General features: G+C 37.2%; 1 protein-coding gene across 2 annotated transcripts in view; it reads left to right on the top strand.

The window, feature by feature from the left end:
* Positions 1-27,900, top strand: part of ERBB4 (erb-b2 receptor tyrosine kinase 4) — a 4,056,904-nt gene that overhangs the window by 3,976,454 nt on the left and 52,550 nt on the right. The window contains exon 26 of one of the 2 annotated variants that reach the window (XM_044075708.1): positions 16,941-16,988. The exons of the other annotated variant lie outside the window; for it this stretch is intronic. Coding sequence (XP_043931643.1) covers positions 16,941-16,988 — 48 coding nt within the window. The remainder of the gene's footprint in view (positions 1-16,940; positions 16,989-27,900) is intronic. 2 annotated transcript variants of the gene reach the window in all.

The following is a 27,900-nucleotide window of genomic DNA, read 5'->3' as shown; positions in this document are numbered from 1 at the left end:
CCAACCATAATCAATTGCAAGACTCAGCCCAACAAACCATCAATAAATGAGAAAACCAGTTAACAAATTCACAACTAATAGTAAATGTGAGAAAGGTAATCTTGTTTGATTGTGCTGCTAATAGCAAACATGTACTTCAACTATCAATCACCTCTCACATCAAAATGCCAATTAAAGAAGTCACTCACACAAATCTACTTTCTGTTATTTACCAGAAACTCCACTTTGATATATATAGTATGCTATAGCAAAAAAAAAAAAAAAAAAACTAAAGACTGTCTAAAGATTCAAGCCTTACCTAACTGATGAATCCCTTCCAAAAAGTACTCAATCAGTCATAATAACATTTCTCCTCTGTTCTCACTAACATTCCAAAAACATAGCTACTAAAATTAGAAAACATCTGCAAATATGCCACTGATATCTCTAACAGAATCCATCGATATAGTGCTCTCCAAAAGATTAACTAGTTAAGTGCACTATCTACTAAAAGTATTACACAATATAGTACATAAATCTGAAAATATCCTCAAACGGTCTCTATCATCACAAAATACCCACACCCAGATTTTTATAATCACAAAATTAGCACCTACTAGAAGTTACCAAGTGCATTTGTGCAGTCTGTCAGCCTGTAATGTCCTATAACCCCACTATAGTTATTATGGTGTATTTGCCAGAGGAGGTAAACACTAAGAAGTGCTTGGAAAAGGCATAAGGTTTTCAGTGTGACTGCTTAAAGGTTTATATTGCTGGCACCTTAGGCTCTTCATAATCAGTTGCCTAGTTTTGTTCCTATGTTCCTATGTAAATAATCATTTCGGAGATTCTTTATACTCAGTTTATGTATCCAAATTATGAATGCTACTCACCTTAGAGCAATATCAAATCAAACTGCTTTCCTATATAAACTAAAAGTGTACCTGACCTCTAAATGGCATTGCACCAGTTTGTCATCATGTTATGTACATTTTTTATATAGACTGATCTGGGTAAAGCTGATATCAAATGGTGAATGAATAAACAGATGAATGAATAGATGAATGAATGAGTGAACACACACACACGCACACATATACTCACACACAACACACACACACACACACACACACACACACACACACACACACACACACACACACACACACACACACACACACACACACACAAATTTGATGAATTTTGGAAATGTTTTATTTGTGACAATCAATGTGTTTGAGAGTTTAGGAGCAAATATGTTCTCTTACTGGATATTGAAAGATTGTTGATGCCTTAATAAACAAATTACTAGATTTGGTTCACTGGGCTGAAAAGTATTCACTCATTTGAGAATCAAGCATGGATTTGTAGAGATGGAAAAATAAAAAATGACACTAAGATTAGATAAAGGTTATATAGATGAGTTTAGTGTATAACAGATATTTGCAGTCCTTTATATTATGCACTAAGGGTATGCTTCTGCATTTATAACCATATGAGGAAGTGCTGAAATGTTGGAAAGCTGAAATACTGCCAACTGAACATAGAGTTTCCATTAATGGAAGGGATCACTCCTCCCACTGTCTTAGCTTATACAAGTTTTATGTACCCGTAGATAATTTTATTGTTCTTTTTCATAATTCCAGTTCATTTGTTTACTTATTAATTTAGCAAATGACACTTTCCCAGCCTTGCCCTCACTATTACCCTACTGAAACTCATTACAACAACAGTGGATGATATTCTACCCTCCCCTTCCTGAGGTTATTTCCCTAAACTTCTTTCTATGACAGTCTGTCTCGCACACATCTTATTAGCTGTTACTTTCTGATTTATGTACATCTTCAGATGGGTATACTGTAGGTAATCCTTTTGTTACAGCATATCACATTATGAAATAACAATCATCTGACAGTAAAGTGCTTGTCTTTGCACATTTTGCAGTTACAGGAGAAGATAAACTGTTATCAAGCTGTCCAAGAGGACTAAATGATGAACTCAGTACAAGAATTTTCAGGAAGCCCTGTTATGACAATATTTTTCTCATTTTTACTAGTTGATACCCCCTCCATCAAAAGAGAGAGGTGGTGAAAAGTCAGTTTATTAGAACATCAAGGTTGACTTCAGATGATGCAGTCTGTCTTGAACAATTAGATTTTTTAAGATCGATGTTTCTGGATCATGGCTATCTAGCAGCACTCCTAGATTCCATTGGAAATCAGATATGGATCAAGAGAAAAAACAGATATCCCCTATCATTAAAAGCTGTTGAATCAGATAGATAATAAAGACAATTCTAGACGTTTTGGTGAGCAACTTAATATGGTTTTGCATTACACCTTAGATGTTAAAAACATTGAAATGATCATGCAGAAGAATTGGTGTATGCTACAATGTGATTAGAATATTAGTCAACTTTTCCTGTTGCCATCTTTCACTTACAAAAACAAATTAACATTACATCTCTGTTGGACAGGGACAGTGTGGTCATCCTAAGAGAATACTACTACCTACTAGGAAATGTGGGCACTGCCATCAGTGTCCTTACATACATTTTCATTATAATGGTACCCTTTTTAAGTAATTTGGAAACTTCTGGGCAGTATGGCTTTTTAATTGTTTTTCAAAAAGAGTGATATATCTGGTTACATGTTCATCTTGCACCAATTTATTTGTGGGATAAACTAAGAATGCTTTGAATAAGCATATTTATCAGCATGTGTACAGTATTCAACACATAGATCAGAAAAGTGCACTGGCCAGACATTCCACTGTATGCTAGTTTTATTAAGTTTAACTTTTTGGTTCTTGAACAAATGCAATTTCTTCAATATGCAGGTGACTGACAGAGCAATCTGGTTCACCAGGAAATTCTTTGACAGCTAAAGTTGGATGCTACCACCTTTCCTGGTTTGAATGATAATATTTCTATTAGCAGTGAATTAAAAAGGAGAGCCAGTAGATTATGATGTACTTTCATTAACTTTTTATTTCATTTTATTTTACTTGGTTCAGGTGTAATATAAAATATTTATTTGACTTTTATGGTGTTTAGTTTGATTCTCTGCTTTGCACTGATCTGATGTCTGCAGAAGTTGCTTGATTCCCGGAAGTGTGTCTACCTTGTTGCATGTTCTTAAATGGCCTTGTGTGTGTTGCATACACAGTTCTGATGGTGTCTCTGTAGTAAAGGTGAAAGTGCTAAACTGTGGATGTTTTAAATTTTATTTTTGACATTAAACATATCCTCTGGTTGTTTTGCTGTTCTTTATGTAGATTGCAGTTTTGTTGCTTGTGGTATATATAGTTGTTTTTTTTTCTAAAATAAACAGACTAGTGTAGTTAGGAGATGATTAGCAGATCTGCAATATCTTCATTTGCTTCAAAGACCAACTATGCTGTTTGTTGCACCAGCAGCAGCTTTTTTGCTATGGCCAACCCTGCTCAGATGAAAAACTTGTGACTTTGTCACCATAAAGTATTGTTATAGATGGGAAATCATCTAATTTCATTAGGATTGTTAAGATGTGTTTAAAAAGTGAAGACAAAGTAACATGCATGTTCATTGAAGATAGCATTTCAAAAATTAATTTGATTACTTTTTCATGTACTTATTTTGCAGGGCCACTTATTTATGATAACTTTTTATGATGCAGACTAATGCTTTCTTTATAAATGCAATAAGGAAATGATTACTACATTACTCTTTATCAAATCGTCATTCATATAGCTTTGAGAAAAATTATTTCGACTTGCTTACCAAAGCAATGTGTAAGCAAAACACAGCATTCTCAACCACTTGCTGTGACCTTTCCCCACTCTCTGCAGCATGCCTGTGCTTATGTATGCAAACCCACACATCCATGCAAATCAATATATGTATATATATATATATATATATATATATATATATATATATATATATATATATATATATAAAGGTTCATAGGTTCATAGAACGATACTAGGCTATTGGCCCAGAGGCCCTTACAACCCTAGCCCAGAATTTCACCCATATTCCCACAAAATCAGCACCTGTTTTCCCTGTCCAGCAGGGGCACAGGTGGGATCTCAGGGATATATTTTCTGTTTCCCATCCAGTCGTCCAGGTTCCTCTTAAAGAGGGCTAGTGAAGTATTCTGCAAGGTACTCTGCTTGACATGGAGAGGGAGTCTATTCCACAGAGTCATTGGGACACAAATCTATCCCACCAACAAGTTCTATTAATGTCACAGACCAGGGTGAGGCCTTGCATGTGGGTTGCATGAGTGGAGTTTGACAGATATGCAGCAACTCTATCAAGGCTGAGTCAGAGACAGCCTTGTATGCCACACACAGGTCATCTCTGAGCAGTCTGTATGAGACTGACTAGAGGGACATGGCTTTTAGCCTATCTGTATAGGATAGGTGTTTGAAGCCCTTGATTTTCCTGGTCAGGAACTTCTGTGGTCTCTTCAACTGCTGCAGGTGCTTGGCAAGGTACATGCCAAAGGAGGCATTGTACTTGATCATGGGTCTGATAACAGGGATGTTATGGCCTCTGTGTTCCTGGATGAAATACCCTTACTTATGATGTAGGCCATATAGAAAGCTTTCTGTACATCGTAGGCAATGTGATGGTCAAATGTCAGGTTGCTATCAACCTGGGTGCCCAAGTCCCTCATGACTGATTGCTTGCTTAGCACATTGTTATTAATGTGATAATTAGTGGGGATGCCATTTTCCACAAAGGGGATAATGATGCATTTCTTTGCATTCAGTTTGAGGTTTGCTTCTGGCACCAGTCATTAGTTTGGGTAAGACCCTCTTGCAGGATGTTTACATCACTAGGGGACTTTATGGCAGTGCCCATCTTGCAGTGATCTGTAAACTTGGTCAGCCACAGACCACTGGTTTTGGGTTGTACCTCAGATAAGTATATCCCAAAGAGTAGAGGCCCCAAGACTGATCCGTGGGGTACACCACTTGTTATGGGTCTACTACTAGAGGTGGTTTCCACTATTTTGACTGAGTGGGTTCCATCAGTGAGCCAGTTAGCTATCCATCTGGTAACATACAGGTTGATGCGTAGCTGGGAGAGTTTATCTATTATGCCCGAGTGGTGAATAGTGTCAAAGGCTTTGGCTAGGTCAAGGTAGGCAGTATGCACTATCTTCCCCTCATTCATGGTTTTGGTGACTGTTTTGAAGAAGGTGACTAAATTTAACAGGCATGATCTCCCTTTGACAAAACCAAACTGTGTGGGATCAAGCATTTGGAGGTTACCAGTGTCCTTGTTTATAAGGTCCAGGATGTGGTCCATGGCCTTGTAGATCAGGCTAGTTAGGATAATAGGTCTATAATTGCCTGGGTTGTTGGATGCTCCACCTTTTTGTAGAGGGATGACAGGCTTTGGTTGAATAGGGTGTCTAGTAGTGCTGTGAGCTCTTGCCTGTGTTCATATAGGACACAGCCAGGGATGTTGTTGGGTCCCATGGAGGTTGTATTTTTTGCCCTTGAGAGGGCATTAATGATCTGCTCCCTGGTGATGAGGGGAGGGGGGCAGATTCTGGGGATGTCCTGGTTTACTTACTGATGGAGGGATGGGGGGTGAAGTTTTCACTGAACTTGTCTGCCAGCAGGTTGGCTATATCTGTGGCGTTTGTGTACGTGGTATTCTTGACTACCAATTCAGAGTAGATTTTGGAGTTACTTTTGAGATTGTGGATGTATGCAAAGAACACCTTGTGATTGTCCTTAGTGGATGTGGCCAATTTGGACTCAAAGTTAACCTTAGAGGATTTTACCAGTGGCTTTATTTCCTTGTTCAGACAAAGGAGAGATTGCTTCCATCTTGACACCTGCACCTTCTTGGTCCTCAGCAGCATTTTTCCCTTTTATTATAGAGTCTGTTTATTGCTGCTGTCCACAAGACAGGTTTACTCTTCCTTGAGGAAGATGATTTGGTCCTGTCAGGTATTGCTGAGCCCATGCAGCTATATAGGTGCTTATATAGCTTTTTGGTGAAAGCTTGGACATTAGTGCTTATGCCAACTGAAGGGATGGTGGCTGTCAAGCTGCTTATACCTTCTCTCAGGAGGTTGTATTCAGCTTTGGAAAAGTTTTTTTGTTCGAACCTGGTTGGTGGGGGCAGGAGAGATGGTGACTTCAAAAGTGATTGCTTTTATGGTCTGGTCTTACCAACAAGACTGACACTGTAGGGGTTCTACAGTGGCTACTCATGTTGGTTAGTACCAGGTCCAGGATATTTTCACCTCTTGTGGGGGTGTCAACCAGCTAATCCAATACACTGGCATTGATGAAGTCGGGGAATCTCTGGGCATTCGTGTCTGAGCTAGAATAGGTCTTCCACTCTATGGTTGGTTAGTTAAAGTCACCTAGTATCAGGGTAAAGGGTTGAATCTTGATGGATTCAAGTAAGTCCAGAAAGGTGGAGTGTGCCTTCTGAGTCATGTTGGGGGTCTGTAGCTAGCTATGATTTGAATAGGTGTTTTGTCAACAGATAACTGCACCTGGAGTGTCTCCTGTGTGTCGCATTGTTTGACCAGCCTGGAGGTGTGTATGTCCTTGATAAATATTGAAACTCCACCCCCTTTGGATTTGTAGCCCTCCATTTGGGGTCTGAAAGTATGGTAGGATGAGTAACCTGGTAAAGCTGGGGTGCTCTCCACAGCTTTGAACCATGTTTCAGTGACTGCACAAATGTCAGCATCTTCATGGGTGAGGAATGCTTGCAATGAGTGCAGTTTCATGTTATGACTCCTCGCATTTAGCAGTACGACCTTTAAATTTTGTTTGGAAGAATTTTTCATGTTGGTAATTTTGTCCTCATAACTTTGCCTAAAAAGGCACTATGGGGGAGGCAAAAGCCTTTTCCACAAGCCTGAAGCCCAGGGCAGACAGATGAAAGCCATCTCTGGCAAAGCATCGTGGTCTGTCAATCATGTCCTCCCAGGTTGTCAGGTACTGGATCCCATTGGAATGACACCAGAAACTAAGCCAGTTGTTAAAGACAATCATTTTCTGTTTGTGTTGGGGCATCATTCTGGGTGATGGTAGGATGCGGCTTAAGGCTGGGGACATACCTGCCTGGGATCCATCTTCAGTGAGCTCAATCATGTCTGTCTTCATATAGTCCAAAGAGGTATGTCTGAAGTCATTCACACCAACATGGACTATGACAGAGTCAGAACAGTACCTGCTGCTGTTGTGAGACTTGAGTGCATGAGTGATATGGCAGATTCTAGCACCTGACAAGCAACTTTCCATGACTTTCCCCTTGTCTAGCATGGTGAGGGGCACATCTGTGTGTCTCACGATAGAGTCTCCTATGACTAGTATGTTGCTTTTGTGTCTGAGCCTTAGAGGCTGTGAAACACAGGCATGTGTACTATGTGTGTTACTTGGTGCAGTGGGATGTGTTGTGTGTGTGTGTGTGTGTGTGTGTGTGTGTGTGTGTGTGTGTGTGTGTGTGTGTGTGTGTGTGTGTGTGTGTGTGTGCTTTTGCCTCAGAGGTCTCTTTTGTTTAGGTATGTATTTGATGAAAACCTCCACATATGTAGGAATGTACTGTACAGGTGTGGGTGTTGTTAGATGTGTAGTGTTTGTGCAGACAACCTTCTCAGTGCCAGATGTACTGGCTTGTGAATGAGACCGCAAGGATTCTAGGTTCTTAATGTAATGGCATCGCTCACATATTGTGTCCCTAGGTAGTATAAGAAGAGAGTTGTCCGTGTACATGAGGCAGTTGCTACACTGTCTCAGAATGCCCATATCAACCAGACTAGCAGGAGAAAAGACAGGAAATTGACCGTCCATGGTTGTCAGAATCTGTGGAAGAGAGGTCAAGGATGGTAGAGTGGGTACTATCAGAACAGAGTACCTATAGGTGTGACTAGGGCTGGATAAAATCAACACAGTAGTTGCAAGAGAAGGAGTCAGTTACACGGGAGTGCTGGTAAGGGAAAAAATCCAACTGAGATACCTTGCAATTGGTTAAAACAGTACAGAGGCAGTGCGCAATGAGAAGACAAGTGCAACACCCTGCAAACACGGGGTTTTGATATCATAAAAGATGGAATAATCTAGAAGCATGAGTTACTACTCAATCCTGCTAGCCCCTGCACTTTCAACCAATCACATGTGCTAGAGAAGGTCACGTATTTATTTATTTTTATTTAACATTTATTGACCGGGCTAGTCTAACTGGATACATGTCCATTTTCAGTAGAGGCCCGAGGAGAAAAGCTCCAAAAGAACAGACAATTTAAAACAAATCAAAGGTATTAGGCATATATGGACAAGAAGAAATACATAATAGTTTACAAATGTTAACAATACAGCTAAAATAAAAGGGAAACCTCATTCCTTTAATTCTATACAAAAAGTATTTTTTTTTTTTTTTTTAAGAGAGTGCAAGGAAATAGGGAGGAGAGTAATAGTGGAACAAAAAGACAAAAGGAAAGAGGAGAGAGAAATACAGAGAGGTTTGGTAAAAGTAGGGTAAGGAGGAGAAGTAAAATCTAATATGAGAAGACAGGAGAAGGTAGTTCAAAGTAACATGCGAAGTGGCCTAAGGAATGAGATTAGATAGGGAGGGTAAGCATAGGAAGAGAGAATGTAGTGTTGTAAAGGAGGAGAGATTTTAGTCTGGGTGCTGCATGGACAGAGCCAGTGCTTAGTAAGATGAAGTCTGAGTTTCTTTTTCAAGAGTGAGGAAGAGGAGATCATAGTGAGGTCCTTAGGAAGAAGGTTCCAGCTTTTCCCCACTGTATAGGAGAAAAGTGAGTCACCTGCTTTATTATTAGATTTATGTGTGGATACTAAAAGTTTGTGTGAAGAGCGAAGGTTAGAAAGATTTTTATAGGGACTAATAAGCTTAGTAAGGATAGGTGTTTTTTCAGGGAAGTAAAGGATTTTTTGGGTGACTATAAGTTGCTGTGATAAAAGTTGATTTTCAAGTTGCAGCCAGCCAAGTTGTTTTAAATTTAGGCAATGGTGAGATCTAAAAGGGGTGCTGGTAACAAATTTGGCTATACTATTGTAGGAGGTAGCCAATTTGTTCAGGTTAGTTTTAGATAGATTTGTATATAAAGGTGATGCATACAGGAGAGTAGAGATAAGATGGGAGTGGGCAATGGTAATTCTGGCCGTAGGAGTAAGGAAAGGCTTGATTTTATACAGGGAGCCAAGCTTTTTATTAATAGATTTAATAGTGGTATTAATATGAGAGTCATAGTTTAGGCTATGATCGATGGTAACCCCTAAAAGTTTGGTTGTTGTGTCAGGAGATATAACTGTGCCATTTTTAGATACGATGGAGAAGTGGAGTGGTGAAGATTTTTGTGTGGGAGTGAACAACAGTAGCTTAGTCTTTTTAGGGTTAAGGAGGAGACATCGCTGTAAAAACCACTCTTCTACAAGCTGAAAGACATTTTGGGTGAAGGATAGAAGTTCAGTTGGGTTAGAGGCTGAGGAGACTAAGGGGGAGTCATTTGCATACTGTATGGTTATGGCTTGGGGGATGCTAGAAGCAAGATCATTGATAAATATGGAGAATAAAAGGGGACCTAAGATAGATCCTTGGGGGACTCCAAGGGAGACAGGAAGAGGGGAGGATAGAGTGTTTTCCCAGAGGACAGCCTGTTTTCAATTATCTAGGTAAGACTTGAACCACTGTAGTGCCAAAGTGTCAAGTGAAAGTGATTTCAGAAGATTCAAGAGAATTTCATGATTAACCATGTCGAATGCTTTTGAGAGATCTATAAAGACAGCAGATGAGAGGATGTTATTATTGCGGTTTTTATTTATGTGATCAGTAAAGGAAAGAAGGGCAGTAGTAGAGCTATGGGAGGGACGAAATCCATGCTGGGAGGGAGCTAGTAATCCATTTAGAAGGAGGTGGTCAAGCAGTTGTTGGTGAATGCATTTTTCCATGATTTTAGTTAAGGGAGAAAGTAGGGCAATTGGACGGAAGTTTGAAAGTTCAGATGAGGTCCAGCCCTTATGAAGGGGAATAATATGAGAGATCTTCCAGATGGAAGGGATAGTGCCTTCATTGATGGTTCTATTTATTAGGATAGAGACAGGGTAGGCAATTGCTTTGGCTGCAGTTTGAAGATATTACGCAGGTAGTAAGTCAGCAGAGGGGGTAGAAGGTTTGAGTTTTAGAAGGAGGGTACTGATGAGGGATGTAGAGACAGGTTGTAGTTGGAAAGTGGGAGGAGATGGAAAGGAGGACAGTGGTGAAAGAGAAACCATGGGAGGAAGGGAGTTAGCAATTGACAGGATCGCTTCAGTAAAGAAGTTGTTAAAGGAGTCAGCTATCTGTTTAGGAGTGTTTTTGGTAGTACTGGCAGGGGTGGGTGTCTTAGATGTGCCAGGGTGTAGTAAAGCATTAATTCCTATCCAGAATTTCTTAGGGTTTTGGTGGTTATTTTGTTGGAGATGGATGAAAAAGTTTTTTTTATCAAGTCGTACAGAAGATTTAGTGGAGTTTCTAAGCTGTTTAAATTTAGTGTGATCAGATGGGTCTTTAGAAGCATGCCATTTTGACCAGAGTTTGTTTCTTAGCAACATTTTGTGCTTAGTTTCTTTTGTAAGCCAGGGTGCAATTTTGGTCCTATATTTAAGGGTACAGATAGGGGCATGGAGGTTAAGAATTTCAAGGAATTTTGAATTAAAGTAGGCTACTGCTTCATCAAGTTGTAGATATTTTAGGGGTGACCAGTTACAGTGTCTAAGTTCATTTTGGAAACATTCAGGGTTAAAGTTCTTGTTGGATCGTATGGTTTTAAAGCTTGTAGGTAGAAGTAAATTGAATAGATAGATTTATGTCCAGACATGGATTCAAATGTTTCTTTTCCTCTCCCAGTTCGTTTAGAAAAGGGTCCAAGACAAACACGCTCTATGAGTCGTGGTCGACAAAAGAGGAAGTTTTCAGGGGAATTTTTTCCGAACCAGACCCTGAAAAAGATGTGGAACAACAAGGACAAATGCTAGTCTATAATTTATCTAGTGTAACCTTGACAGAGGATGACATAAGGTTATTAAGTAAAGGGATGAATTTCATTCCTAAAAGTCCTAGTACCTTGATAGAAACAATAGTAGACTTGAAATTATTTTGTAGGAATGTTATGCTCAAACTTTTATACAAATACTCGAATATTAGAGGGCCACAGGACAGAACCTTCATTTTTAAGAACTTGAGTGAATATGTACCCACACATCACCCGTTAGTAGAGACATTTTTACGCCTAACGGAGGAAGAACTATATAAATATTACAATAGAAATTTTAATAAAAGATTCATGAAAAATGATAACCTCACTTACAAAGAGAGACTGCGTCTTAAAAAGTTGCAGGATGATCACACCATTATCATAAGACCAGCAGATAAAGGTGGCCGAGTTGTAGTTATGGACATATCACACTACTATAACTCTATGCAAGTCATGTTAAATGATTCTTTTTATCAAGTCATCACACCAGATATGTCAAAGGATGTCATTAGACATATCAGTGACACCTTATTAGATATTTATTAGAGCCAATTGATAGACAAAGATTTATATGAGTACCTTACTATTAAAGCATCTATGATTCCTATCATGCATGGTCTACCGAAGATACATAAAGATTCTCGTGACCCACCCATGAGACCAATAGTTTCTGGTCGGGGGTGGGTGACTGAGCATCTTTCAGTTTATATAGAGAAAAATTTGAGACCAATCCTTAATGATAATATGTTTTTATTAAAGGACTCTAAGCAATTTTTGATAGAATTATATGAATGTGTTAAACAGCACAATATCTCAGATGATTATATTTTTGTTACTTTTGACATACAATCACTATTTACCATTATTCCTAACACAATAGGACTTGTCTATATATCTGAATATTTGAATGTACATAGTGACTACAATGCAGTCAAGATTGATTTGTTAGTGCATTTTCTGGAATTGGTCCTAGAGAATAATTTGTTTATTTTTGATGACAAGATTTATAGACAGCTTGATGGCGTAGCAATGGGTACACCTTGTGCCAACAGATACGCCAATATGTTCCTAGCACATTGGGAGGAACATATTTTATTTTGTGAAGCTGCATTTAGGGAACACATCGTTTTTTATCGGCGTTTTGTGGATGACGTCTTTGTTCTTTGGAAAGGGACTGCAGAACAGCTTAGATTGATGTCAGATAATATGAATAAATTGACTAGCTACATTAAATTTACTATGAATTATTCATTAGATAGGATAGAGTTTTTAGACCTATTTATTGAGAAATTGCCTAATGGTCTCATTAATACTGGAGTTTTCAGGAAGCCGTGTTATTGCAATTCATTATTAATGAGATCAAGCATGCATCCATCTTTCGTTTTTAGAAACATCATGAAGGGCCAGGCAATTAGAGCCTCCAGGTTAAATCCGACAGATAAGGGATTTTTGCTGGAATTAGATGGTTTAAAAGAAAGGCTCCTACACAGAGGATATAACATCAATGAAGTCAGTTGCTCTTTAGAAAGAACACATGACTTAAGACAAACAGTAGCTACACCATATATTGGACCTTTAGGCATCCCAGGAAACATGAACAGGGATTTGATTCAACCTTCTACTATTAAGTTCCTAACATTTACCTCTAACCATTTTGAAGTCAGAGACATTATTAGTAAATATTGGACCATATTTCAGGTAGATGATGATTTAAAGAGCATTGTTGGTGATACTCCTAGGTTCCAGTATAGAAACAAGAATAATTTAAAGAGGATGTTATGTTATCCGAAACAGGAAAGGAAGGATAGGATGATAGGCCACACTGAGCCTTGTGGGCATTGTAATTTTTGTTCATTCATAGACACTGGTGTTGATTTTATACATCCAGACTCACAGAAAGTCATTAGGACAAACGTCATTGCGAACTGCATGACGTGTAATGTAATATATCTTGCTGTATGTCAGATTTGCTCATGTTTTTACGTGGGCAAAACAAATCGTTGGTTTAGGGACAGAGTTAGGGAACATGTCTATCATATTAAGAAAGGATCACTACACAATGCACTAGCCAAACATGTTAGTCTTTGTGGGAATACACATAAGTTTCTCTTTAGGGTCTTAGAAGTTATATTTCTGAATAAGAGAGGTGGTGACATAAGGACATACACTGAAAGTAAGGAAAGTGAATGGATTGTTCTCAGAGCTGATAGTGGATCAGGCCTAAATGAGAGAGCATCGATAAAACCTAGGCTGAGGGGACGTAGGAATATTAAGTAAATACCACCCCCAGAACAATACAATATATACAATATTTCGAACAAATCATTCACATATTCATATGTGAGTGTTTGTTAGCTATTTTATACATGTATATATGTTATTATATTGTTTACATACGTTATATTTATATGCGCATACATTATTAATATATATATTGTTTTTATATATATCCATATTTAATGATCATAGATTTACTTTTAGAGAATGTTTTATGAATTTAGAATGTGCTTAGTAACATTTGAGAATATAGATATATATACATATTTTTATATATATATATATATATATATATATATATTTTGTATATATATGTTTTATATATTTTCATATATTTTATATATTACATTTTATATTTTACATAGTGGTTAAGAATGATCTGTAACATACGCTATGATGATTAACTGCATTTCGTAGTTTGAACATTTCCCTTTTAAATATTTTCTGGTTTTATTTTAGTAATTGTTTAATTGATATGCCTATATAATCTGGGAATTTTTAATTAAATTTTGTTAAGAGATCTGAGAAAGCTACATATAGCGAAAGCGCTTATCTATCTCATGGAATAAAGTTTGATCTTGATATAGTATATATTTTGTGGTTTTTGAGAACAGAGAACATTGGATTATTTGCTGCAGTCTTGACAGTTTTGGCAAGTTTTTTGATATATCTGCTTCGCTCCTACCTGTTCTTTTGCTAAATTGAATTTATGTTGAAGTATGTAAGTTAGAAAGTGATCACTCATATCTTCCGGGAGGGTGCCTACTGTGTAGAATGAGGGGGAAGTATTTATGAGAATCCAGTCAAGGATGGATTCTTTTTTGGTGGGCTTGTGGATGCGAGTGGGTGAGGTGACAATTTGAGTAAAGCCATGCAGGTTAATGTGGGTAGAAGGGGTATTGGTAGTACAGGTATTCCAGTCAATGTTAAAGTCACCAAGTACTATGGTTTCTTGAGGATATGAGGTGGATAGCCAGCTAAGGATATTTTCAAGGAGGTTGATGTTGTTGCCAGGTGGAATATAAGAGCACAGAATATAAATGGCCTTGTAAGTATTTAATTGTAGCTTAGTAAAAAGAATTTCAGTGTCGTAGCCCTGTTACTCTCAGTAACAAAAAAGACAAGCCCCTACCAGCATAAGATGGCTGCTAGAAACACAGGAAACTCATCAAGTAAAACAACCAGACCTGGATACACCAGGCTTTTATCCAGGCTATGCTATTTGATTAGAACACAGAAAAGCACAGATAGAGCACTCACAAACAGAACTCTCAGTATGAAAAAGCAGTTTACAGTTAAGTAATTCAATAAAAATGCAATTGCATTAATGAAACACAAAATAGCAATGAAAATAGAGTTAAAACAGTATAAAACAGTACAAACGTGCAGTGAAACAGTAAAAAAAGCTTTATAGCAATGCAAAATGTCATAGGTCAGTTGTATAGCACAACTATAAGCGTTACCAAGTGCAATTCAATGAAATAAATGTAAAAAAAAAATGATTCTGCTCTTGGAGCCTCAAGGAATTTCTGCTATGTCACAGTGATGAATCACCACACCTCAGCCTGGTTTAAAAGAAGCACAGCCCCCTGCACACATGGTTTAAATACCAGAGAAGATGGAAGAATGTGGAAGCTTGAATTACTACCCAGTCCTGCTAGCCCCTACACTTTCAACCAGTCACTTGTGCTAGAGAAGGTCAGGCTGCCCCTGTTACTCTCACTAACAGAGAAGACAAGCCAGCATAAGATGGCTGCCAGAAACAGTCAATCAAAAGTTGCTTCAACAAAGTATTAGTTTAAAGGTGTGCACACTTATGCTGCCAGCTTATTGTACATTTTTTATTTTTTATATTTTTTTCCCCTAACGGATTTGATTGTTTTTCAGTTGAATTGTACAGGTTATAGGTCACATTAAAGGTGAGAAAAGTTTTGAAATTATTTATTGTGGACTCATTTTTTATATCACAAAAACCTGGCATTTTAACAGGGGTGTGTGAACTTTTTATATCCAGTGTATACTGACACTCAACTTGGTGACTCTCCAGCATGGGCTCTAACATGGGCTTTCTAGCTGGCAAGTACCCCTTGATCCATCCTTAGTAATCCATGCTAACCCCTATGTCTAAATTAAAAAAAAAAAAAAAACTTAACATTAACATTACCACTACACAAGGCAGCTCTGATACTCACCATACACACATATGCACAAACACACATGCAAATATCTATCACCAGACCCTAATCCTAAACACTCACAATCACACATATTTAATCCATCACCTTGCTTAACCCTTACTCCAACCCTTACCCACACACATTTGAAAACACACACCTATTACACATTCCACTTACTTGTTTTGATGAATCACACATGACAAAACACCCGCTTGATAAATCAGACTTTTGAATTTAAAATGCAGCACTTCTGCCTATTGACAAATGCATACAGTGATCAAACCCATTGCATGCACACACACACACACACACACACACACACACACACACACACACACACACACACACACACACACACATATGTATCTATTTACAGATAGATAGATACCTAGATATGCACATACACAGCTCTTTAAGAGAAGTAAATATGAAGTTTAATCTTCCAGTCTCTGCAGCATAATCTCAAAGAATTCATTGTTCATAATTTCCCTTCCTCTTTATTTATTTCACTTTGCAGTTTTAATTCTTGTGGCTGAAGAAAACATATATGTCAAAATGTCTATTTGTGCTAGGGATTCTTTTATCTGGCTGAACAGCAATTGGCCTATGGACTAATCAACAAATTTGATTGCCTTTAATGCCTGTAATGAAAAATGTGGATTAAATGCAAATGATCTGTTGCAAAGGTTATACAACAGTGTTAGCTGTGCATTTCTAGTGTATGTCTATGACTGCTTGTACTCTCTTCGCCAATTATATATACTCAGGTATTCTTTAACCATATAAACAGAACTGTGTGTTCTTCTTAGCTGCGTTGCTGTCCTTGACAGAGTGAGATAGATTTCAGCTAATCTGAGTTGTTAATCATGAAAGACTAACAAAATGTCATTGATCAAACTTTTGTATTCCATGTTTATCATGGTAAACTATTACAACTTACTAAGTGTGACCAGTTTGAAATGTTATCTTTTTAACTAGGTACAGTGAACATTCACAGAATGTACCTTTTTAACTGACCTGAAATAATTGCGAATTATGTTTTGTACTGAGTGCTGCTGTGAAAGAATCATTAAAGTCTGTTTAATTTGTAGTAGGATTCTAGAGTATGATTAATGTTATGGTTCTGTTTCAATCTATACTTTAAATATTAGTAAGATTCACTTGGAATTGTCTGATAAAAAGGTACATAAGCCTGCCATCAGAAAAGGAAAATACTTTATATTCAGTCTTGTCATGACCTACAGGTCACCTGAAACGATATTTGTATATATGTAACCAGTAATTACATCAGTTCATCCTGGGTTCTACCTTTCCATTAATCATTCAGACTGGTGTTTTGTTACTGGCTAAGTTAGACAGCATTAAAATGTCACATTTTGTTTTTATGGCTGTTACTTTAAGCACAGCAGATTTCAGATTCTGTTTATTGTTTTCATCTGTTCAGACAGTGTCACATGATATCTTTCCATTCTTACATGTCCATCATTCCATTTTTTTTTCTCATCAGAGCCAAAATGAAATCAGCCTTCCTCCTTCCTACGCTCCCATGTCAGGAGTAAGTATTTAACAGCGTTTGTTTTCCATAATAATTATGATTTTCTGACTTTACATTTTAATATTGCCTCTTTAATTATTTATTAGTACCTCAATCATGAAGTAAGCTTTTATTTATTTATTTTTATTTTTTTATGCCATTGCCATGAGGAAATATCCACTATTTCATGCTACAGTGAGACATGTCATTTTAAACAAGCTTGTCAAGTGCCTCTGTTTCAGTTACAACATTTTCTCATTTTTGTCTCATAGAATGTGCTATTATGTCTTTTTATCATTCATCTGCTTTTAAATACAAAGGTGGAAATGTTGAAGAACAAAATATTGTCAGGCATTTAAAGTGTAGAATGTTAATATCTAATAGAAGGATTCTGCTACTATGTCTCACCACACACACACACACACACACACACAAATAAAAATTACCCATAATGATCTACATCAGACTTTCCAAGGCCAGTGATATCCCTCTACATGGAAATTGGGAAAGCCTTGATTGGTTAAGGACTCTTGCAAAAACCAGCACCTCCCATACCATGTGTTGACAAATTGTGTGATACTATTTCCAGCAAAAGAGAATGCATTTAATGGTATGCTGTGGTACTGTAACAGGCCAGCCATATTTCTCCGTCTGTTTTACTGCAATTTGCCAACAGCATTACATGAAGAGTTAAACATGGTACTTCACAAATACCTTACTTTAGTATCCATGCCAGGAGTAAACACCATAAATGTCCACTGCAAAGGAGCAGTGCCATCTGTCCAGTATGCATACCTAATTCAGCTAACTTTTAACAGGATACAGATGATTTAATTAAATACACATTTGCTGATGATTATTTGGTTAAGAAAAGACAACTGAAAAAGTATATAAGCAAAGCTAACATGAGTAAGTAAAGGAATGAATGAATGAATGAATGAATGAATGAATGAATAAATGAACAAACTAACTAAAACTACATTCTTTGTGGAAAAATCCCCTACTAACCTATGAAGGGAAAGACCCCCTCTACAGGTCTGCAGATGCCAAAGCTGGTATCAATGTAATGGTCGTCGGCAGAATGGACTTTGATAAATCAGTCATATCCTCCTTTAAGGCACGTCATTAGCTCTTGACTTCAGGTCTTCAGCACAACAGTCTCTAGTATGCAGATATACCCATGTTGTGGTTCTTGCAGCCTTAATGATCAGAAATGTCTGTGTATTATTAATTGATTAATTGATACATAAATAAATGTGTTTGTTTAGTGTAAAGTCTGCATGATTATTTTATCAGACATTTCTATTTTCTAAGATGACTCTGTTTTCAAGAATCATTAAGTTATGAAGTATGGTATCAGAGCAAAATCTTTCCCACTAGCTTATTTGCCTGATGCTATCACATACTGCAGGAAGGAACACATTCTAGAGGGAATATAAACATGAATTTCATATGATTCTCCTGGTTATTTTACCAGTAGCTTGTGTTATGAAGGAGAACAACTACAGTACATATAATAAATGCTTATTCTCACTTTAAGACCTGTGTTTTTTTTTCTGTTATATATTTATTTCTATTTTTATTTTTACAACTTTAGTAGTGCTCTTCCCTCTGGGAGGATATAGATTTAAAATAATATAGTTCATGCTCATTTCTGGTACGAAAATTTTAATGTGTTGATCTAACATGGCAAATATGATTGCATGAGCACTACATTATGAATGTTCATTTCTCATATTTAAGAGAAATTGTCTTGTAGCCACATAGCAGATGTAACCACATGGACACTATATGATGGCACAATTTTCTTCACCATGTGGGCTTCTGAAAATTCCATATGTTTTGCAAATATATGGAATCAAATTGAATAAGACTCATCTTTTCCACTTGTAATTTTTTTTTTTTTCTATGTAACCTTAGTACTTCAATTCGAGAAAATTGTAGTAAGAGCTATGCCTGTAACCACAGTATAATGGATCTAGTTGTCACCTATCATTAAAGCATACAATCTTAATTTCTAAACATAGGAATACTAAGCCCATACCCAGCTCTCATTAGATTTTGGACAGCACTGTCATTCATTATCACATTTTTAATTATTTTTGTTGCAGCCCAACTACTTTCTAACCTCATCCTTCCTGAATACCATTGGCACATCGATCTGACATGCTCCTTATGGGAAGAGAGATGGCTGTTGAAATCTAACTGGCCACCTGTTGGAAGTCTAGCATTTCACCATACAATGACAGGTTCTCTACATGCACATTACTGCCTGTGTCCAATCCCAGCTGTAGCATGTCCAGTTTTGCACTAATTTCAAGCACTGTCCCAGTAACAGCTGGAGTACACCTTGTGTGCTGTTGTTTAACCAGCCTCCACTGGGTGTTAGTAGAAACAAAGATTCTAACCACCTGTGATACCCCAGGATGAGTGAGTCGGCTTTGGACAATTACTCTTACCCTCTCATCCCTGCTCCACTGGCACCTGAGTTCTGAGATCCTAGTCAAACATGAGTTTTCTGGGTCATACCCAGGGATTTATACCCATGGTTTATTCCCCTACACCAATTTGTTGAGCCATGTTCTTTATTATCACTGGAATACCAGACTGAACTATTATATAATACAGTGTGAGAGTGTGTTTTATGCTATTCTATATCACTCTTTGTATATTTATGACAAGTTTCCAAACCTATTTAATTTGTCCAGTCATTATCTACTGAGTGTAAACGATATTTTATTTATTTATTTATTTGTCTTTGTTGACCAGAAAAGTGTGACTGAGCAAAAGCTCCTTTTCAGCTGAGGGCCAGGGAGAAATGCTCTAGCACTTTTACAGTTCAGTTACATGTACAAAGTTTCATGATTCATTTATGTAAACATATTTACATGGTTAATTTACATACACAAAGATTACATGGATCATTAACATATTCAAGCTTATATTGTTCAATTATATTTTTATATACATTGCTTGAGTAGTTTTTTCATAAAGATGGAGTGTCATCAGCCACAGGTGAAAGAGAAAATATATTTTGTGTTTGGCATGTAAAGAATGTCGTCTACTTAAACTGTTGGTGGCATAGGATTATAGAAGTCCAGTTTGAAGAGTATGTCTAGTCAAATTCAGAATGAGGTCAATAAGCAGTTTTAGTATGAACAGAAAAAAAGGTATGTTAAATTATGTTAATGGGCTAGAGACATAGTAATGAGAGTGATTTTATTTATTTATTTAACATTTGTTTGCCAGGAGAGTCTGACTGGGATAGAGCCCATTTTCAGCAGAGGCCCGGGGGAAACACTCCAGATGCATGTCTTTGAAATGTGGGAGGAAACCCACTTGAACACAGGCAGAACATGCAGACTCTGCACAGAAGGCACCCCAGCCATGAATTGAAATGGTGAACCTCTTGCTGTGAGGCGACAATGCTAACTGCGGCACCACTGCACCACCCACAAGACAACAATTATAAGATATGACATATTACAAAGGAAGGATATTAGGTTGGGGGTATGGGTGGGTATAAGAGTTGAGTAGGGTTTAAAGAGTATGTTTGTTGAACTGCTCACCTGGAAGTAGAACATGAGCATAGCCAGTACAGGTAAAATACTGTCTGAGAGTTTGTCTGTTAGTTTATTTGGGTAGGGATGGAGTTCCAGAGTTTAGACACGTGGTAAGAATGCATTAGTTTCCCTACAGAATTATGGGTCCTGTTAGTATGTACCAGAAATTGTTCTCTGGAGTGGAGTTCTCTAAATGGGGAGTAGGGATGGAGGATATGCTGTGGAGATGGGCATTTTTTTCTGGATGATAAGTTTGAATGCTGTAATTAACTGTGAATAGGTTAGGTAGTTGGGAGTTCTTGCCAGTTGAGCTGTTTTAATGCAAGGCAGTGATGTGCACTATATAAAAGATTGACTGCGACTTTGCTATTGTGTTGTAACATGATGCTAAATGGTTTTTGTGTGTGTTATTTAGATTAGTGAGGATGGGAGGTATGCATAAAGGAGGGAGGAACACAGGTAAGTTGATGCTAGTATTGCCCTAGCTATTTCTGCAAGGTGTACTTTTGACCTGTACGGTGAGCCTAGTTTTGGGTGTGTTTTTTTGATAGTCTGAAGGCTATGCTGTTCAAACCTGAGTTTCTCATGTATTATTATGCCTAAGAGCTTGGTTTGGGTTACTATTTCAATGTTGGTGTTGCTTGCAGATGTAATGTTGAAGCATTATTTATGGTTAAGATGGGGTTTTGGGGTAAAGAGCATCAACTTTGCTGTTTTTGGGATTAAATAGTAAGTTGCATTTTTTAGCCAAGTTTCCACTGCTGAGAAGAACATTTGAGTGTATTCCTGGAGCTTGAACAAGGAAGGGGCTACTCATATCAAGGTTAAATCATCAGCTACACTATGTTGGCAGGGTGGGTAGAAATATGAAGTCTATTAATGAAGATCCTGAAGGGAAGGGGTCCAGGTTTGGATCATGTGGGGCTCCAGTGGTTATTGGTAGAAAGGTTAAGTTGGTATGTTTCTATTTTAGAGCTTGTTCCTTTTGAGAGAAGTAGCTAATGAACCATGAGAGGGAGGGATGGGAGAGGCCAACAGATGTGAGTTCTATAAGAAGATTGTTGCATGAAACAGTATCAAATGCCTTAGATAGGCCTAGGAGCAGTGTGGATATGAGTTTGTTGTCATTTCTGTGTTTGTATATGATACTGGTGAAATTTAGGTGGGCAGTTGTTGTGCTGTGATCAGGTCTAATGCCATGCTGAGTATCAGTGAGTAACTTGTTAGAAATAAGGTGGACCATCAGACTGGAATGGATGTATTTCTCTAAAATGTTTTGACAAAAGTGACGGGATGGCTATAGGTCTATAGTTATTGAAGTTGGTAGACTGGCCTCCTTTTTGTACTGGTAAGATATAATATTGTTTCCAGTTGAGTGGAGCATACATTTCCAATATGAACCTGTTTATTAGGATAGAGATTTGGAGTGCAATGGCATCAGCTGCCATTTTTGGGTAGTCAGCTAGGAATTGGTTGGGGGAGATGACGGTGGGCTTTAATTTATGTAGAAACTTTGTTAAGGTGGAAGTAGACACTGGGCTGATGTTGAATAACTGTGAATGGTTGGAAGAGATGCAAGGTATTGTGAGGGGTGCATTAGTGTTAATGTTGGTAAGGGACTGTATTGCTTGAAAGACATAGGAGTTAAATTGAGAGAGGTTGGGATCTATGTTATTGTTAGTAGATGGGAAGGGAGTTATGGTTTGTTCTAGATGTAAAAGTTTATTTAGTGCTGACTAGAACAGGTTTGGATTGTTCTGATGTTTGAGTTGAAGGGTGGTTGGAAATTTTGCTTGTCTAGTTTAATGAGGTTGCTAAGGTATCTAAATGCCTGAAATGTTTGAGTTTGTTTTTTGTATTTTTGGTGCATGAGTTTTTTTGTTTCCTCATTGAGCCATGGTGCCTGGCTGAATTTATCTCTTTTGTCCACACTGATCTAGATTCTTAAGGGTTTTTAAGAATATATTATTAAAGTGAGAGATTGCATTATCTAAAGACATGAATTTTACAGTGGACCAGTTGTATTGTTTTAGTGAGTTGATAAAAGTTTCCTTATTGAATTTTGCTGTATTACATATTTGGCTGTATATAATATGTTTATCTTGGTTGCTGTAACTTCTGACTGTGTAGGTTGGAAGGTGATCACTTAGGATGTCTGGCAAACATCCTGTGCTATTGATGTTACTGGGTTTGTTAGAAAGAATCCAGTCTATGGTTGAGTGTTTGTTAGTCTTTTTGTTAACTTTAGTGGTGCAGGTAATAAGTTGGCTGTAGACGTATAAGTTAATAGTTTCAGTATGGGTATTGTTGCTTATGACTTGCCAATTTGTGTTAAGATCTACTAGTATTATACTTTCTTGGTGGATATTTTGGGAAAAACTGTAGAGGACATCTTCTGCTGTGGTGGTATTTGAGCCTGATTGAATATAGAAGGCAGCAATTCAAATTGATTTTTTTTTTTACAATTTATTTTTAGAAGTGATGTTGGTAGCTCTTAATTGCCAAATGTGGGTATCACTTGTGGAAAAATTGTGATATTGAGTGAAATTTTTGCATAGGATGGTGACACCTTCCACTCTTTTATTGTGTCTGTCATGCCAGATTTTGTTATAACTGAGAAGAATGACTTCATTACATGTATTTCTTTTTTAACCAAGTTTTATTTGTAATGTCATGGGAATACATAGTGAAGCAAACATGGAATTCATGGATTTTGCTGCACATAATTCTTAGGTTCATATTAAGGATGAGGAGGCTGGAGTTGGGGTGAAATTGCTGAGTATTTGTTGAAATGCCTGGTGGTGATTAAATTTTGGAGTTGGTTGTTTGACGGCTGGTTCCAGGATTTGGGTAGATATTGCTGTTGATTTTTTGTATGGAATATCTATGAAATGAGGTTGCATCTGTTTATTTGTTGTTATAGATTTTTTATAGATATCAAGATATGTTCTAAACGGGTTGAGATATATTTTATGAAAGAAGTTAAGGTATGTTATTTGATAGAGTTGTGGTGATATAGCGAGAAGGGGTTTAAGCAAGTGTTGTATATTTGTATGTGCCCTTGCAGGGCTGTTTGTAAGTTTAGAGGAGTGATGTGATAACTACTTAAGTGAGAAAATAGAGTTAATAAGGGCAATAATAGTGTGTGGTGTGCGAGTATTTTAAGTTTTGGGAGTGGAATTGTTTTTTAAGTAGTATCAGAAGCTGCTACAGTATAGGGTGAAGAATGTTTTAGGTGCTGTATTTTGGTGGGGAGTGGAGTTGTGCTTAAGAGTGTGGAGTGGTTAGTTTAATTTTGTAAGTTACTTAGGACCTTGAATTGCTTAAGTCAGCTTTCTGAGCTGTTAATTAAAGATTAGCCAGGTGACATAAGAGAAGAACATGATGTGTATGAGTGTGGTGGAAGAGTGGTGGGTGGGAACTAGGGGTAGGATAGAGGACAGTAGTGACTCTGAGGTTACATGTGGCTGTGACATTATTAAGTAGAAAAAAATCAGTGAAGATATCTTTGTATCAGGTAAGTTTCATTGTTGTATGTCCTTTGCACTGGCACTGATTTATTATTTAGGCAGTATGCAGATTAAGTCCAATACAGTGTATGCTGGTCCTTTGCAGTGGCTAAGGGATGTTTTCTGTATATCTCTTGTTCTAGATGAACTTAAGTTATGGTTTGGGATCTAAGAACTACTGCAGATCTGTTGGATACTCTCTTTTGTGTAGAAAATAAATAAAAATAAAACAGGCACACTGTTGTTCTTTAATATTATTTAGTAGAAAGGTATGGAGGAAGCTACAAAACTAAGTAGTGAAGGGGGTCTCTATGACACCCCAGAGATTTTTGTTCAGATCACTGTTGTACTTGACTCAGATTATGAAGCAAATATCCTTCCTGTAAACATCAATCCATTGTAATAGCCCCACATGTTGGTAGTGACATTAGTCTTATGAGATGGTATCTTCTTCTTTCAGCTTTTCCTAGTTAGTGGTCGCCACAGTGGAACAATGGTCTGCAGAACAATTGGCAGTGGAGTTTTACAGTGTCAAGTTGCCAGTCTGGCACTCAACCTTCCACATACACACACACACACACACACACACACACACACACACACACACACACACACACACACACACACACACACACACACGCATTCACACCTAGGGCCAATTTAGAGTGTCAAGATCTGGGAGGAAACTGGAGCACAGTCTTATGAGATGGTATGCCAGAAGAATTTCACATTGTATCCAAGGCTTGTGTGGTCTGCAGTGAAGTTTTCCCTTTACTGGCTAATGTTTTATAAGTTGGATTCCAGAGACAGTGAAACTTCTGGACAAATGCAGATATATTGTTCTTTTATTTTATTATGTAATTATTTTGATGTAAGGCATCAAAAAAGAAGCTTTCATCTAAATTTGATTTTAATAACTTAAAAGACCACCAACAAACTTCAAAGCAACCATTATATTTATCACAAGTATAAAAACAAAAAAGTGGTTGAGAAACACAGATGTATTAAAAATGAATTCACACCTTTAATATTAATCTAAAAACAAAGAAAAGACAAGGATAAGCACTTTATTTTTTTATGTAGAACTTCATCAGACCAAAGAACTGAATAACATAAATGCATTTAAATAACTCTCTAAAAATCACATGACCCATAATTAATGACTAATTAATTTATTTATTTATTTTTTTTTATTTTACATTTGTGGAGAACTACAAGCATTTAGTTTTACCTGCCAGCAGTACTCTTTCCATTCGAGCTTAGCATCGGCATCCCATTTGTTTTCAAAATGATAAACTTGATCCATCACTGAAAACTTAAAAATAACATCCTTAACATCATTTAAATTCTTACTATACATATGTTTTGCTAAGGCATTACCTAATTCCATTTTTTCAACAGCCCTGAGATGCTCATAAATTCTCTTATTAAATTCTCTAACAGTCCTGCCAATATAAAAGGCTGGGCATAAACCACATAAAAATATGAGCTTATCCAGGCCAAAAGATAAGAGATGTGAGAGAATGGAATTGCATGGCAAATGTGACTACACATTTAGGAACTGTCTGCAAGTTTATCACCTCCTTTACCATTATGTGTGGACATCTGTGATTAAGTGTGGCACGATGTCAATTATTTCTCCTTGCCATAAAGACCTCCACCTGGAAGACATCTGAATATTACTGCCATGTGATCTGGTATCTCAAGTATTTGAAAATAAAATGCAACATATTATCATCTGTGAGACCTTCTTAGGAGAAAACTGTTTATCTAAAATGCTTTATTTACTGTTTATAAGCTCTTGGATTTGACTGTCATGACTTTGGCAAATTATTGCTGAAAAAACTGCAAGTACTAGATACATTTGTAATGCTCCATATTTGGTAAACCACATGGCTAATTTCTGATTTTACAGTTGCACCTGTTTGATATTTATTTGTCCTCATATTAAATGGAACATTTTCATGATACATGCAACCATTGGAAACACTCTTCCATCCAGCAGATACTACCTGTCTGGTTTAAATTAATCTGAAAAGGATTCAGGCTCCAGATCCTTTGCTGCAGAATAATGTCATATATATAAAGACTGTCCCATACTTACGTATGGTCTGCGATTATTGCAGGGGAAATCTGGCATCATTTTGATCAGTTGAGTTCAGCCAAAATATTGCAGCTCATACATAAAACATTTGTTTTAATCTTATTTTTTCAAAGTGGGAGGTGAAAACCCTTAAGTCTTCTGAAGTTTTTCTGTTCATAATATGACACCTGCTCAATTAACCGTGACATTGTTGAGTTTAAAAAAGTATTTTATTATAGAATCTGTATAAAAAGACAAGGCCTTCAAATTTGCTCTGAAGTAGCATCCCATTAAAACCTAACTATTCCCTTTCTTTGTCTCCAGAATCTATTTGTCCCACCCAATCTTAAACGTATCAACCCACCACTGGAATGAACTTCCACTGCATGTAAAGCAGAGTTGCACCTTTGCCACCTTTAAGGTAAACCTAGATAAATGGATGTGTACCTTCAAATTCTTACCAATCAATCTCATATCGCCCTCATTTAGGTTGGGGGGAACTTCCAAATATGTTATTGGCTTGTAATGACCTGCAAACCTACTATCTTGTATTTACATATGAACCTATGAAAGATTTTTGCTCCATAGCAATACAATATTTTAGTTTATTTCAAGGATTTATAGGTACATCTATATGCTGTGTTGCTTTACATCACTTAAAAGTATCTATTAACAGACAAGTTTTTATTCCCGTAACATCAAACTTTCATCTTCATCTTTCCTGTAACATTTCTACACTCGTATTCTTACTATTCAAATAATCACATAGCAGTACCGTGTCTTCTCCCAATTCTCTCCTATAGACATAACACGTTGTGGGCATTTTTTCTTTTTTTTTTCTGTAATCCATTCTTGTCATCCCTTTACTGTACTTGTAAGTTTTTCATTGACACTTCCATCACTCTCACCTACCTCTCTTTCCAAAATGCCACCAGAAACACATTGCATATTACTTGCATTGTCTTAAAATAACCAGTGCAAAATAATAGCTACCATCGCATTTCTAAATTAAAAACAACTCTGCATGCAGTACCATATTTTGTGCAGTTTTGTAAACACTTATGGCATCCCCTAGCTATGATTAAATAAATGTATAGCTTAACCTTCAGGACCTTTTTCCTCTACAGTCCCCTCCATTAATGTTCTGGGAACTGATTTCTAAATACCACTGCTGGTTTTCTTATCACCCACAGTGGTGGTGCTGCGGTAGCGTTGTCACCTCACAGTAAGACGCTGTCCGGTTTGATTCTCAGCTAGAGCGTCATCCGCGTGGAGACATGCATGAATGGGCGTACCTTCGTTGAAGGTTGTGTGTCAGGGCTGGTAACTCGGCATGTAAAAATCAACTACCAATCATTAGCGGACCGGAGTTCCACTGTGGCAACCCCTAACTTGGAAAAGCCGAAAGACACAAACAAACAAACAAGTGAAAAATGTACCCATAGATTGGAGAAAAGCAGATTGAGTTAATCAGAACTAACAAAGCAGACAAGCCCTGGTATAATCTTTGTAATGAAAACAAATAAAACCAAATTTCCTCCTTAATTCCATACACAGAAATGTAAACCATAATTACTGTCACAAAGTTAATATTTCCAGTTGGCTAATTAACTACATCTTCCTCTTTTTTATATATTTGTACAAACTTATTCAAGGGTATGTGGCAATCTCCCCTTCATTGCCTCCTAAATCAGTTATATTAAGCCTGCATTTATCTTAGATGAACAGCATTTCTGCAAGTCATCAGTTAAATTAAAAATTCCTTTTGCTAATGCTCA

The sequence above is a fragment of the Protopterus annectens genome, chromosome 6.part1 (genome assembly GCF_019279795.1).
Source record: "Protopterus annectens isolate FY-2018-M chromosome 6.part1, PAN1.0, whole genome shotgun sequence".
Lineage (NCBI taxonomy): Eukaryota > Metazoa > Chordata > Ceratodontiformes > Protopteridae > Protopterus > Protopterus annectens.
The sequence above is the reverse complement of the archived record's forward strand: the minus strand, read 5'-3'. Positions and strand labels throughout refer to the sequence as shown.